The sequence below is a fragment of the Ascaphus truei genome, chromosome 4 (genome assembly GCF_040206685.1).
Source record: "Ascaphus truei isolate aAscTru1 chromosome 4, aAscTru1.hap1, whole genome shotgun sequence".
Classification (NCBI taxonomy): domain Eukaryota; kingdom Metazoa; phylum Chordata; class Amphibia; order Anura; family Ascaphidae; genus Ascaphus; species Ascaphus truei.
The window spans coordinates 252,626,778-252,642,646 of record NC_134486.1 but is presented as its reverse complement, the minus strand read 5'-3'; the positions used below and the strand labels follow the sequence as shown (position 1 = coordinate 252,642,646).

General features: G+C 41.1%; 1 protein-coding gene across 1 annotated transcript in view; it reads left to right on the top strand.

Moving 5' to 3' along the window:
• The window catches only part of THEMIS (thymocyte selection associated), an 80,368-nt gene that overhangs the window by 18,993 nt on the left and 45,506 nt on the right, over positions 1-15,869 (top strand). Inside the window, exons 2-4 of the mRNA XM_075597277.1 lie at positions 3,618-3,776; positions 4,480-4,938; positions 6,805-7,820. Coding sequence (XP_075453392.1) covers positions 3,618-3,776; positions 4,480-4,938; positions 6,805-7,820 — 1,634 coding nt within the window. The remainder of the gene's footprint in view (positions 1-3,617; positions 3,777-4,479; positions 4,939-6,804; positions 7,821-15,869) is intronic.

Genomic DNA, 15,869 nt, shown 5'->3' with positions numbered 1-15,869 from the left:
ATGTTCTGTCTCTGGTTTTAAATATATATTGCCATGCTCAGTAGCACTCCTCTGTGACACTTATATGCTTATATATATGTTGTTGTTTTTTAAGGGGTTCAATATGAGCTTGTAGGTGTCATGTATGTTTCACAATAGATGACTAACCTCAGGTTACACATTATGCCAAGGCCAGTATCCATCTTGTGGCTTTAGATGGCTACTGAGGCCCAGGCATTTGTTCACCATCTTGACTGCTCCTACCGTCACAATGGCTATTATATTTTAATAAATATACAGTACCTTTTAGATTTCAATCTTTTTTTTTAAAGGAAATGCTTTCCTTATCTGTCTATCATCTTGCTTCCAGTAAATTTATACGTAAAACTGAAAGGTTTAAGTAAAATTAAAGCTTACATTATAGTTGACAGTCCTCATAATGCCCTTTTCTCCCAAAGCTTCCCCATGCAGCCACAAGCAAAACAACCTTTTGTAAACAATTTAACAAGATGATTATCTTAAACAAATCTAACAATACTAAAAGCAAATATCTGTCCTCTTTTTTCTCTTACAATTCATTACAAATGGAATTTCTTCAGGTCCTCTGAATGGGGGAATGTTTGTTAATGAAGTGTATTTTTTACCCTTAACCTACCCTGTCCTTATCAGAGAGTCAATAAAAATGACAGGGGAGCTCTCACTCAACACACATTAACAGACAAACTAAGTAGCCAAAGGAAATTCGATAAAGTCTAAACTCACCAGGTTTATACACGAACTTTAAAGAAGCAATCCATGCCAACACCCTATTTTTTTCTACATCATTGGAAACGGAGGGTCCCCCAGAGATGTCCTGCACTATTTTCAGCTATGGGGGACCCCCTAGTTCTCGAGTTACTTACTGGTGAAGTTCGTGGTATTACTGGTTTCTAAAGGGGGTATAAATGGCCATCCAATAGGAAGCCACTACAGCTTCCTATTGGCCTCAGATTTGGCAGCCATTTTATTTCCCCAGAGTGAGATGTTAAACCTCTTAACTTCACTGGTAAGTATCGCATGAGCCAGGGGGTCCTCAGAGTTGAAAATAGGGGAGTTTGGCTCAGGGGACACCCCTTAGTTCCCACCAAAAATGGCGGATCAAAAAAGAACTATGAGGAACTGATACTTAAAAAAAAAAAAAAAAATGATGTCAAAAAACGTACAGGTGTCATATTTATATATAAAAAATAAAAGACGACACACACTTGATGATGGTAGAAAAAACAGGATATTCAGCGCTCGTGCTGTATGATGGTGTGGATGATCCCTTTGCAGCATGTACATAAAGCGTCTCCCCAGAAACTCTCAAATCTAGGTGAACCCCCCTTAAAAAGGGGGGAGGGCACCCTGAAATACAAGATAATAAAAAATGCACAAATGCGCACCAGGGATTAGTGGAAGGTAATTTATTAAAAATACACACAAACTCTGAGGGGATCCAACCCCACCTCAGAACAGCTGTGCAGCTGGACGGCTAAGTACTACCCAGGAAAACACCTGATGGTGACTAAACCCTAAGCTGCACAGTATATAAATACAGTAAAATTTATATAAAAACACATGAAAGAAAAAAACAAACATGAAAACAACCTATCAACAGATTTGTATAGAAACCGCCATAAGGTTGGGCACTGGCAAGGGGAAACGGACACTCACACTGAGACAGTCAGCAGACTCGCGGTGGCTGCACAGGATCCAGATCTCAGCACCGCGGAGATGGAAAAAACCGCTGCTGTCTCCTGCAGGCTCCGTCTCAGCTTACCAGCATACACGCGCAGGATGACCTGTCGTGACCTCTATGCGTTTCGTACCAAGTACTTCGTCAGGAAACGTACGAAGTACTTGGTACGAAACGCGTAGAGGTCACGACAGGTCATCCTGCACGTGTATGCTGGTAAGCTGAGACGGAGCCTGCAGGAGACAGCAGCGGTTTTTTCCATCTCCGCGGTGCTGAGATCCGGATCCTGTGCAGCCACCGCGAGTCTGCTGACTGTCTCAGTGTGAGTGTCCGTTTCCCCTTGCCAGTGCCCAACCCTATGGAGGTTTCTATACAAATCTGTTGATAGGTTGTTTTCATGTTTGTTTTTTTCTTTCATGTGTTTTTATATAAATTTTACTGTATTTATATACTGTGCAGCTTAGGGTTTAGTCACCATCAGGTGTTTTCCTGGGTAGTACTTAGCCGTCCAGCTGCACAGCTGTTCTGAGGTGGGCTTGGATCCCCTCAGAGTTTGTGTGTATTTTTAATAAATTACCTTCCACTAATCCCTGGTGCACATTTGTGCATTTTTTATTATCTTACACACTTGATGATGTTTACCAGACTGGGTTGCAAGTCTATGACCTAATAATAGACCCAGTTGTTTGGTCAGATCACAATTCAATGATGTGCTTAATAGGCTTCCCACTAAGAGAGGAACAAATATTGCCTGTTTGGAGGGTCAGACTCCCCAGGGTTTAACAGCAAACCTAGGTGCCAGTGAGAATTATTGTGCTCCTGTTCATTACTATGTGTGTTGGGCGCAATGGATGCTATCACTCCTGTTTGTATATGACCCCTCACCTCATACCATAACTCCCCTTGGTTCCACAGTAGTATTCGGGAATTGAAGATGAGGTTTGCAAGCTTCAACAGTACTGAACAACTGGATGTGGAAGATATTGTGCAAACTATACCGGAGTCGCGCCCCTGTACCTGTAACTTGGATTCAAATAGGATGTATTGAAGTAATCAGCCAAGTATTGCCCAAATTAGGTCAGTGCTCCTTTTCAGAACCTCTGAAGGAAGCAGTTGTCAGACCTCTTCTAAAAAAAAACATACTTTTTCAGACCTTTTTTGCATGGTTAACTACAAATCTATATCAAACTTTCCTTTTATAGGGATGGATGGTCATTGAGAAAGGGGCTGCAACCCAACTGTAAGCCCATATGTCAACTCAAGATATTTCTGATCCATTTCATTCAGCATTCAGGAGAAGGCATAGTACTGAGACACCTCTGGTTCATGTGCTTAAAGATGTTCTGGTGTCGAGACAGTGGTGATTGTTCTACCTTATTCCCCCTTGACCGCTCTGCCACATTTGATACTGTGGACCTTGGGAATTTAATAAAGTGCCTGAAGGATTTCGGCAGACTGCATGGCACAGTCCTCAAAAATGGTTTAAATCTTTTATCACTGGCAGATCATAGAAAGTCTCTTCCAAAGTCTTCTCCTCTGCACTTATACCCCTGTCATGTGGAGTGACACAGGGCTTTATCTTATCTCTCATGTTTGTGGTGAGAAAAGCGCTACTTAATAAAGTTATTATCCTTTTATTATTATTACTTGATGATAATCGCAAATAATATGCTTCAATTGGATAGTATTTTTGGAATGTATTTTTTTAAAGAAATGTACAATAGTAATTTTATCAGTAATAATACTGCAGAACATGATATTTTGACAACAGTAGCCAAGCAGTCAGTGGTGTGTAATTTACCTCTCTACTATGTGTGACAGGGCATTTACAGTGCAAACTATTTAAATTATAGGATATTGAAACGGATTGGCTTTCTAATAACAAATATTTGCTTTGTTTTCTTACTTTCAATCAATTTAGGGTCCATATATGAACTTTTTGGAAATGTATACTCCATTTCAACAGATGATGTTATTAAAGTAATTGGGTTCAAAATCAAGAAGATTATAGCACACATTTGTAGCAGTGCTAAAGATATGGATTCACTGGCTACAATGGAGCTCCCTCTTGATTTTCCAGGTATGTTCTGCATTGATGAATTGATCTCTTTATTGCTCGAACTGTACAGCTCAACTTACAAACCTGGAGAGTAAAGTATGGCTTTGCAGATAGGGGTTGATAGGGGTTAATAAACTAAACACAGAATGTCTTCATCTGTGACCCTGTGATGATTTGGTGTCTAGGTTTAATTTGAAATTTAGAAACATTATATATATATATATATATATATATATATATATATATATATATATATATATATGGCTGCTCATGTAACAGATAAGTTATTCATGGATGGCTCACTTTGACATCACGAGTGGGACATACCACTGTACACACAGCACTAAATGTTTACTTACAGTTTATTGTGTTCATTTTGCCCATTGACAGTTTTAAACAGATTACACCTCTGATAATTGGGCATGACTTTCCTCTTCCTTTGCGAACAACATTCAAGAAAGAAATACAACTATGAAAAACATTTCAGAAGGATGTTGTATTGCCATAGAAAATGTGGTACATTAAGTAACTTTTGTGTATTTGATGTTAGCATTCACATTGTGTCACAAGTACAGTATCTTTTTCAAAATTGTCACAAGATTTTCAAAATAACATATAATAAGACAACATTTATTATGACACTGTTATAAAACGTGGTTTAAAAGACAAATGTATACCATTGCTTCAATTGAATATGATTGATATATATTTCTATTTCTATCAGGATTGTTTAAGCTGGTGGCTGATAAAACTCCTTATCACTCCATTGGGGAGATCACAAGGACACTGCATATTGGAACCACGCGATTTGGCCACCCATGCTTCCGTAGCCATGCTGATCTAACTATATCCAACATCACCATATGCAAAGATGAGCAGATCAGAATCAACTCAGAAGAAGAAGTCAGTGGAGTCATGTCTGTGAACTGTGGGGTGGTAAAAAGGGGTCAGCTCCACTCCTTTTACATACCTCTGTCATATGAAGGAGAATTCTATGAATGCCAAGATGAGAAGATATACACACTGAAGGAGATATTGGACTGGAAAATCCCAAAGAGCCGAAGTAGGGCTGTCATTCTCACAGATGTTTTGGGCCCTTGGGACGGCACGAGCATGTACCCTGGAATCTTTAAAGGAATGTTTATCCTGAAGCCAGTGTATGAGGTGCTAGCTGTGATGCAGTGTAAGTAGAGTGAAAGCAGGAGTTCATTCTAATTCATAAGATGATTTAGGGTTTCTTAAATAAAAAAAAGTCCCTTGCCTGAATGCTTTTATTTTTGGCATCTTCTATGTACATTTCTAATTGGAAATGAGAAATGTACTGGAAATGTAATGCACTTCTGACTGGAAGTTTAAGAAGTGAGCAATTTCACAAATCCTGCTTTATACACATGCAATGTCTCAATAAATTGCAGAGCAGCTTCTCATGCTTTCTTAAACGAGCAGTTCCTCCTACTCCATTTTTATTTTTTCACCATCCCCATTTATTTTTTGCTGGCTGGAAACTGGTGGCTGAGTCAAATGTCACTGCGTTTAAATCTCCCCTAGAGGAAACAACATGTCTGCCCAATCACAGGCTAACAGGAAGCTGCAACATCATTGGTTGTTGCTTCATATTGGATGGCCATTTAAATGGCCAGTCCCCAGAGCTAGGTAGGGGGGAATTGTTACTTTTATTTCTGTAGAAAACAATGAAAAAAATAAGTCTTGGAGTAGTGCGGTTACTAGCAAGTTGATGGTGAAAGCATGCCTACTCTTAATATGTTGTCAAACAATCACTTTGCCACTAGGAATGTACTCAGACTGATGTCAATATTAGTTATACCAGACAAATACGTCTATTATTATTATCAATTTCAACAAGCAAGCATATATTGTGTAAGCCTTTAAGGCCAAGTCATATAGAAGTGATACAAATTTCACATCAAGTTATTTAGAAACTGCAAGACCGCTGTGTGGTTCTGCGACCTCTAAAACAAATTGAAATGAGTATCTAGGTGCACCTAAATTAGCATGAACATTTGGTCTGATTTCATGAAATGTTACAATCATTTTGCCATTTTCAATTGTAACTACCATTATGTGGTATACCATTTTAGTTTAATAAAGCAGCACAGGTACTGGGCATTTTTATTTAATACTCTCTTTATTTACCTGTTATAATCCAAACCAATTGGCTGTTTCAAGCATTTGTAACACATTCTGTATAATGCTATATGACCAATCGGTTTAGGACATGTGGTCACGGCTGTTTTGCCAGGACCACATGACCACATGACTGCCGGTGACTCCCCCCCTCCACCAGGACCTGTCACCGCCGGCTGCTTCACCGCTAAAGTAAATACCTAACGCTAAAACCCCTACCTTAATCCTTTACCCTAAAGCCCCTACCCTAACCACTAAACCCCTTAAATAAACCCCCTACCTTAACCGCTAAAACTCCTTAAATTAACTCCCTAACCATTAAAACCCCTTAAATTAACCCCCTACCCTAATCGCTTAAACACCTTAAATTATCCCCTACCCTAATTGTTTAGACCTTTTAAATTAACCCCCTATCCAAACTGCTAAAACCCTTTAAATTAACCCCTACCCTAGCCCCTAAAATCCCTTAAATTAACCCCGTACCCTAACCGGTTAAACTTACCTTAGAAGTGTCCGGCGGCAGGGGTTCCAGCAGCGGATCGGCTATGGCAGAGGACCGTGTTTGGACGATCACTACCGGTCATTTGGTCACGGCAAACCAGCCACGACCAAATGTCCCATTCCGATGACCAATACATTTTATTATTAAACATTGGGGGAAGGCTCACTGGACTGTATTTTATATTGAAATATCTAAATACTATTTGTGTAAAAATGGTAATCGGGATGTTTTCTGCAATATGTATGCAACTTCTTTAAAATAAAATTGTAATTTAAAAAAGTTGGGGTACTCTTTGTGTGAAAATAAAAACAATTATGGTATTCTGCATGATCCTTTGACCATTGTCTATAATATATGAAATAAGTAGACGGTTTTAAAAAAAAATGTCCTTCTTGTTTCCAGTTGGAAAGGATGTTGTTCGTCTCTTAACTGATCTCGATATTGAAGTAATGGACATTACCCAGAATGTTGATATGAAAAGTTTCATTCAGACACTAACAACACATGAAGTCTTTGAAAGAACCTGCAATGAATTTCCCATGATCGCAGAAATAATAGAAGCCACTAAAGGAAATTGTACATCTTACAATTTGTTAATACCAGGAAAAAAGATTATCTTCCATAAAAAGTACCAAGCACAGAGAATTATAGCCTCGGAGTTAAGAAGTTATTCTCCAAAGAAACATTTCCTAATTCCATCCAGTTACAAAGGAAAGTTTAAAAGGAAGCCCAGAGTTTTTCCAACTGTCTATGACTTGAAAATTGCAATGAGAGAAACAGATCATCTTCATGTTGTTGCAACAAAGTCATTCCACGTATCACACACAGAGTTTTCCTCGGTATGTGTTGGGGATGAATTTCTGGTCCAGCTGTTTCAGTCCAGTGACATCCAGCACGAAGGAAAAGTAACAGTTGTAGATGTATTAGCATGTTCTAAAAAAATCAGTACAGGCTTCATAAAAGTTATTATTCCCCTGTACGTGGAAGGTGGCTTTTTGGAAATTATACATGATAAGCAGCAATACAACCTATCGGAGCTGTGCAAAAGTTTCCAGTTACCTTTGAATGTAAAAGTCTCTGTGAGAGACTTGTCCACTATGGGAGAAGACATTCTAGCCACCACGGCAGTATTACAGCTTGAAGAGCAAATTACAGACTCTTACTTGCTTATCAGTCCATTTGACAGTCCTGAGGTTGTTTGGGAACTTCCAGTTCAACGGCTCAACCTATCTGTTCACCTGGTCAGCAGTTTTGCAGGTGCAACCTTCTCGGCCCCAACTAGGACCAACGTAGAAGAGATTAACGATGAGGAATATTATATGGTGCGGAGGTATGAAAACCAGAACCAATATCCGCCCCCACGTCCACCAAAGACACCTTTGAATACAAATGTATCTAAGCCAATAAGGACTCTTGAGGTAACATAAATTAATTGTTTTCAACGTTATATGTAATAATTTACATACACTTGGTCATTTATTTACCACTTAAAATTCAATGCACATTTTCGCAAATTTGTAATCTATTTACGTGATAACTTAAGTACTGTAGATCTGTAATTCGATTGATTGTATTAAGGTTAACAGATAACATGGTAATGGCAAAAAGATGTAAGGTTTCGATTTGTGATCTGTTTTCTAGGTTACAGTTGGTAGTTACATAGTTACATTACATAGTTACATAGTAGATGAGGTTGCAAAAAGACATGCATCCATCAAGTTCAACCTATGCTAAATTTAGACGACAGATACTTTATCCTATATCTGTACTTACAGTATATTGTTCCAGAGGAAGGCAAACAAAAACCCCAGTGAAATATCATTCAATGATATCTCATAAGGGGAAAAATAAATTCCTTCCTGACTCCAAGAATTGGCAATCAGATTACTCTCTGGATCAACATCCTTCCCATGTTTACTTGTTTGGTATATCCCTGTATAGCTTTCCTTTCAAAAAGATTTTTTTGAACAAATCTATTGTATCTGCCATCACAGTCTCTATGGGTAATGAATTCCACATTTTAACTAAATCCTTTCCTTTGTTGCTGGTGAAATCTCCTTTCCTCCAGCCTTAAGGAATGACCCTGTGTCCTTTGTACTGCCCTTGGGATGAATAGTTCTTTTGAAAACTCCTTGTACTGTCCCCAAATATATTTGTATATAGTTATCATATTCCTTTCTAAAGTTTGAGGTCTTTGTTGAACCCAAGTAATTATTTTTTTGATAATTTATTTCAAAAGTGACCATGCTATGATTACTGTTATCCAAATGTTCCAGTACGTGAATATTTGTTATTACTTTTACATTGTTTCATATTACCAAACTCAGTACTGCCCCTCTCCTGGTTGGTTCCTCAATAATTTGGGCTATTTAAGCACCACCAAAAACCTGTTTCCTTTTGCTGTAATGCTAATCTCATTGCCCCAGTCTATATCTGGATATTTAAAATCACCCATTATGCAAATATGACCTAGTTTTGATGCCTTCCCCATTTGCAAAATTATTTTAGCTTCCTCAATCTCACAGATATTTGGTGGTTTATAGCTTATCCCTACAAACATTTTCTTCATACTTTTACCTCCACTGCTAATTTCAATCCACAAGGTCTCTACATTTTCATCATTCCCTTCATAGACATCATCCCTTATAATAGGTTTTAGATCCAGTTTCACACATAAGTATACTCCACCTCCTCTTCTATTTGCTTGATCCTTCCGAAAAAGGGAATAACCCTCTAAATTAACTGCCCAGTCATGAGTTTCATCCCACCATGTTTCAGTAATGCCTTTGATATCATACTGCTCCCTTGCAGCTACTAATTCAAGCTCCCCCATTTTATCTGTCAGGCTTCTTGCATTAGCAAGGATTCATTTAAGTTTTTTTTTCCAGTCTGTACTATTATCTTATCTGCTCCTTCCTTTCTGTGCCAATTGGGTTTAGTCTTTAGAAGTTTTGAAGTATTATCTGTATTTACTATTGGTGTCTCGCTGCTTGCTAAACTTGCTGTTGCTCCCATTCTACCTCCATAAGCCCTTGCTATTTCCCCATGTATTCTATTTAGGTCATTATCTGTTTCTTTCCCCTCCCCCCTCAATCCTAGTTTAAAATCTCCTCCAACCTTTTTAGCATTCTCCCCCCAGCACAGAAGATCCATCTTCATTGAGGTGCAATCCATCCCTAGCATAAAGATTGCACCTCTCGGAAAAGGCGTTCCAGTGCTCTAAAAACCCAAAACCCTCCTTCCTACACAACTTTCTTAGCTATGCATTAACCTCCCTAATCTGCGACTGTCTCCCTGGGGTAGCACATGGCACTGATAGTATTTCAGAAAATACTACCTTGGAGGTCCTTGCCTTAATATTTTTGCCTTGATCCCTGAAATCATTCTTTAGGACCCTCAATCTTTCTCTAACTTTATCATTGGTACAAACGTGTACAAATACCACAGCCTTACCATTTCTGCCCTGACACTCCTAATATCTTCACTTAATATGGCAAATCTTTTGGGATGGTTAGCTCAGAACTGGCCTGACTGTCCCCCCTGCTTCCCCTTCTGTTACCCAGCTACCTACCTGCTCCTCCCTTACAGTGCCACCATCGGCACCACTAGTTCCAGCAAGGGCCTGCTCAGTGAGCACTAAACTCCTTTCAATATTGTCAATGTCCCTCAATATTTCAAGTTTCCTCTTCAGATCAGCAATCTGTGACTCAAAGAGACCACCTGCTCACACTTCTCACAACAGAATGCTCCTTGAAACGGCTGCTCCAAGTGCGCATGCATGTGGCATTCACAATCCTGCTAATTATTGCAACTATGAAGTTATAAGTACCAGCAATAAACTGTACTTCAATATACTATACCTTGTTTAACCACTTCCTTGTTCAAACTCCTTCTGGTTCTAACTGCACACTTAATACAACCAGCACTTGAAATCAAAAAGTAACACAGATCAGGACACGCAAGCTCAGGATTCATTAGAAGCCACTACTAGCAACTTGTCTTGTCTTGTTCCAAATGTTTGTGTGTGTTTTGGTACTGAAACAATGTTGGTGTTTTGGTTTTGGTGTTTGATTTTAAAAAGATTTTTGAATTTATTTTATCCAACTTTTTAAAAAGTTTTAACAGTTCAAATTGTTTGACCATTTTTCTAAAAACAAAAACAAAAACAAACAAAAAAAACAAGTGAAAAGAAGCTGAGAATGATGAACCTTTCTTGGGGTTTGACTCGTACTTCATTTGGATACTAAAACTAATTCAGAAAGTATGATTCAGGTTTCAAACCCGTGAACGTCCTCTATCCTTCTTAAAATTTTTTTTTCTATTTTCACTTTAACTTTTGTTTTTCTTAGTATCTCTTTCTTCCCCCCCCCCTCCTCTGCGATTTGCTTACTTGACCGTAGACATCACCATTCAATGAACACAATACATTTTTGGTTCTCTGTACCTTTATAGGCCCTCTATAACTATAACTGCTTATGTGGTTTTCTATATTCAGGGTGGCGAGGCTATATTTTCATCAGCTGTCTTCCTAAGCTTCAGTGGCTACAGCACTTACAGTATGAGAACAACATCGTGCAATTCTTTATTGCTTTACAATGGCAGTATATTTCCAGCAGTTTGCACATTTACTGAACGATTTTGAAAATGTCTCCTGATTGATTGTTTTTCACTTTTTTTTGTTTTGGAAAAAAAAAATTGCATCCCAGCTACTTGAAGTATACAGAATTTCAGTGGAATACTGCTGTCATAAAAATGAATTCATACAACTGTGCATTCTCTGCTCCGGCACTTTTGCAAAGCTGCAGAAGCACTAATTTACATTGTTTCTGATAAGCAGCGCCTCACTGTAGGTTTCCAGTGTGAAGTTGTTGCCTCCTCATTCAGAATGTTCTAAATGATTGACGACATTGAAAAGAGAACATACAATTTTCTCACCGTTTAACATTTAGAATAAAAATTGCCAAAGCTGGCTTTTCATTTTGAGACTCATCTTCAATCAGATCAGATCTTACAGCAAATCGGGCAAAACTGTTTTTTGAATGTGATCATAACAACAGTTCAAGCAGCAATCCTGAGGAAAACATTTAAATAATGTTTGACATAATTGGAACCAGAGGTTTAACGCGTTAATGTGTGCAATAACGTGCTATTTTCATTATTTTCAGCGCTGGAGCTCCTCATGGAGGATCCAACATGGATGCAGATGTCAAGCAATAGGAAGCCGCAACCAATGACATTGTAGCTTGTTATTGGCCTGCGGTTTACGCGAGGTTTGGTGTTCATACTGGTTTCTGTAGAGGGAGCACTGTCACTATTATTTCAGAAACTGGGGTGAACGGCTCTGAAAATAAGGTTCTGCACCACAGTACACCCTGGTTCCAAATATGTAAAAAAATAAAACTAATAATTTCAAGGCAGGATTACTGCTTTAAATGTAATTATTTTACTAGCTTGTGGTTAATCATCATTGCCTTCTTAGGCCGCGCGTATAGTGCCCATAACGGCGACGCATGACATCACCTGTCGCCGTCACTGCTAGCGAAAGTTGTATTTCGCTTTGTGCGGGCGACCAGGGCATTGATTGGTTCAGGGGCTGTCACATGAGGCGACAGTCCCTGAAAAATCAAACATTCCCGGCTTTCGAAAATCGTGTTGCCACGTCGCCCCGTCGCTTTGTCGCCGGCGCGCTTACTATAAGACACACGGCAGCGACAATGCATTTGTTTTCGGGCGACGTTGCGTCACCGGCACTGTAAGCGCAGCCTTATGCGTTCATCTTGTGTGCTTAGACTTTGTTAAATGCATATCAATGCCTGTAAAGGTAAAAAGAGAAAGTGAAAAGAAACATTAACTTAACCCAGTAGGGGTATTCAAGATTCTGAACATCTGCGGTTTAAGCATTACAAGGTGATTTGAGCAGGCATGGAGCACCTGTGCAAGCATATTGTGGCAGGATGACCGTGGTTAGCGAGGAGGCGACACAGTTCTGTCTGTTTGTCCTTCTTCTCTCTCAGGGGCCTATTCACAAAGCAGTGATAAGTGGTTTAAAGGGTGATACATGCCTTTATAGCGTGATACTGCATACTCTGCTATTCACAAAGCAGTGATAAGTGGTTTAAAGGGTGATACATGACTTTATAGCGTGATACTGCATACTCTGCTATTCACAAAGCCGTGATAACCATGCAGTATTGCGCTATAATGTCTTTTTATCATCCATAAACAGTCAGTGAAAAAAAAAGTCGTCCGATAGGCCAAAAAATGGCAAATCCACCGTTTTTTTTGCCAGTAACTGCTATTCACAAAGCAGTGCTAAGTTTATCGGAGTATAAAATCTCGCCATCTTTTTTCACCAGCTGGTGCAAAAGGGATTGAGACATGCATAAATGCATTATTTATTTATTATCAGCTCAGCATTAATACTAGAGGCCGGCAGGGGGTCTCCGGGTGGTCCCCTCGGGTGTCCGGGGGTCCTCGGGTGGTCCTCGCGGGTGTCTGGGGCCCCCACGGATATCCAGGGGTCTTTGGGTGGTCCCCACAAGTGCCTCGGGTGGTCTCGGTGGTTGTCCAGGGGCCCCATGAGGGTCTCTGGGTGGTCCCCGTGGGTGTCCATGGGCTTCACGGGTGTCCGGGGGACCTCGGGTGGTACCTGCGGGTATCTGGGGTCCCCACAGATGCGATGGGGTCCTTGGGTGGTCCCTGTGGGTGTCAAGGGGCCCCACAGGTGTCATGGGATCCTCTGGTGTTCCCCGCGGGTGATTGGGGGTCCTCCGGGGTCCCCACAGAGGTCCTTGGATGGTCCCAGCGGGTGTCTGGGGGCCCTCAGGTTGTCTCCACGGATGTCTGTTGGTTGTTTTGATTGAATTTGATATTGTTGGTGGTAGTTTTTTTTTTTTTTAGGTTGACCATTGACTGATTGTGTTAAATCATGCACATATTATATGGGCATGCTTTAATACTGTGCCAATCAATTGGTTTATTGGCATTTGTAATGTGTTTATTTTTCAATGTGTCTATGTAATGTGTTTTATTTTGGGCCTGTTTTTTTTTTTTTAGCTTCCCCATTTATTGCTAAAGTGGCAAAGTATGCCCATATTATATGGGCATGCTTTAACAGTGTGCCAATCAATGGGTAGCGGGGGTGGGGTCCCTGGGAAGGGTGGTTGGGTAGCGGGTGAGGGTGGTTTAACCCCTTAATTACTATAGCAGTTACTAACCTCTAAGGTAATTAAGGGGTATGGGGCCATTAGATAGTATTTTTTATTGTATTATTGATGCCCACTGACAAGGATGGTGATGATGATGATGAGGATGGCCTTCATCATGGCAGGGGTAATGGCAAGTTTTATTTACTTTATGATGCTGATTTATGTTTTATTTTAAATGGGCAAATGCACTATTATCCATATCTGGATAACAGTAATTTTGCCCATTACTGTACTGTATGTATTGGGGGGTATTTATTTGAATGTTTTGCATTTTTGTATGCACAGGATTGATACTGCAGGCCAGCGGGGAACCCCCGTGTGGCCCCCTGATACCCGCGGGGACCACTTTGAGGCCCCCGGACACCCACGGGAACCACCAGAGGACCCCCAGATACCCATGGGGACAACCCGAGGACCCCTGTGGGGACCCTGGACACCCGTGGGAACCACTTTGAGGCCCCCGGACACCCATGGGAACAACCCGAGGACCCCCAGACATCTGTGGGGACCACCCGAGGACCCCCACGGTGCCCCTGGACACATGCGGGGACCACCTAGAGGTCCCTGGACACCCACGGGAACCATCTGAGGACACCCAGGCACCCGCGGGGACCCCCCGAGGACCCCTTGGACACCCGTGGGGCTTCTGGACAGCCGCGGGGACCACTCGAGGACCCCCGCTGGCCTAAGGTATAAGTCCTGTGTAGAATTTTTTTTAAATGCTTTTATGTGGGGTTACAGGGGGTGGGTTGTGCATTGGTGGGTAGTACATATTGTAATGTTTATTGGGGGCAGAGTGGGTGAGTGAAGGGCCAAGTACCCCCTTCATTCACCCCCTCTACCCCCAATAAACCTGCTATTGTGCTTTAACCCCTTCATTGCCTTAGCGGCTATCCGCTAAGTTAATGAGGCTGCTTTTATGTAATTTTTATTAATAGTGTGCGGGAGCAGGGGGTCTTCTGAGCTGAAGCGCTTTGATTTATGCCTCAGCGACCCCTTGCTTCCCGAGTTACAGGCCCTGGTATAGAGCATTGGGTACCGGTATTACCGCCATTTTTAAATCATCCGCGTCACGTGACCGGGTGATTTAAATAATGAAAGAGATACCGGCACCCCATATATGGGCCTGTAACTCAGGAAGTAGGGGGTCCCCGAGACTGAAATCAACGCGGTTCATCTCAGGAGACCCCCAGCTCCCGCACACTATTAATAAAAATGACATAAAAGCAGCTTCATTACCATAGCAGATAGCCGCTATAGTAACAAATGTGTTCAATTTTTTATTTGGGTTTTAATACTTGTGCCGGTATCTCCGATGCATTTAAATGTCCTGCGTCATGTGACCGTGGGAATAAAATGCATAGGACATACCAGCACCCCTTAACGGGCCTGTATCTTTGGAAGCAGTGGGTTCCTGACCTCAAATCAACAAGGTTCTGACCGGAGACCCCCTGCTACAATACACTAGTATTACATTTTATATTAAAAGAAAATTTGATCTCTGACGAGATTTGCGCAAGGAGAGGCGGCTCTCTCTCTGCAGCAGAAAGAAATCGCCGGGTGAGCCCTTTTAAGAGGGGCGATCTTCTCGTCGCCGGCTACTCGCCAGTTTTGCAAATGTTACTATCATAGGTATTCGGGGCTTTCTGCATACGTTGATAGCAATGCTGTCACAAATGGCGATTTAAACAGCCCGGCTGTTAGTGCATAGGCCCCATAGTTGGGCGCAAATGCACTAATTTTATCACTGCTTTGTGAATAGGTCCCTGAGAAAGACTGCTGCTAGAGAGGCATTACCTCTTCCCCTTTTTAAAGCAGGAAAGCTACCTTAATTAAGATAAACTGTGGACTGCATAGCCAGCGGAGTTAACCCCTTGCATACTGGGAAGCAGGCATAGTGCAACCTCCTATTCACATAAACAGAATCTATGACTGTCACATATCCCCATCCCCAGCGTAACATCTCCGTGTGGAGCAGCCCATGCACGAAGACTGTGCACCCTAGAAAGTGCACCTGCATTACCGTGCAATATGCCTGGTCGGTGCTGTATTGTGAAATTAAAGGGTTGTAATGACAGAAACCAGTGGGTAACCCTGGAGTTCTTTTCTTTGTTTCTATGCATCCATTGTAAAGGTGCATGGTCTCTAATACAGGTGAAAGACCTGCCTAAGAGGTAACATGTTAACGTGCCTGTTGCCCACTTTACTGCCAGGCACTCTTTTTCTACAGTATTGTACCTTTGTTCGCGGGGACACAAC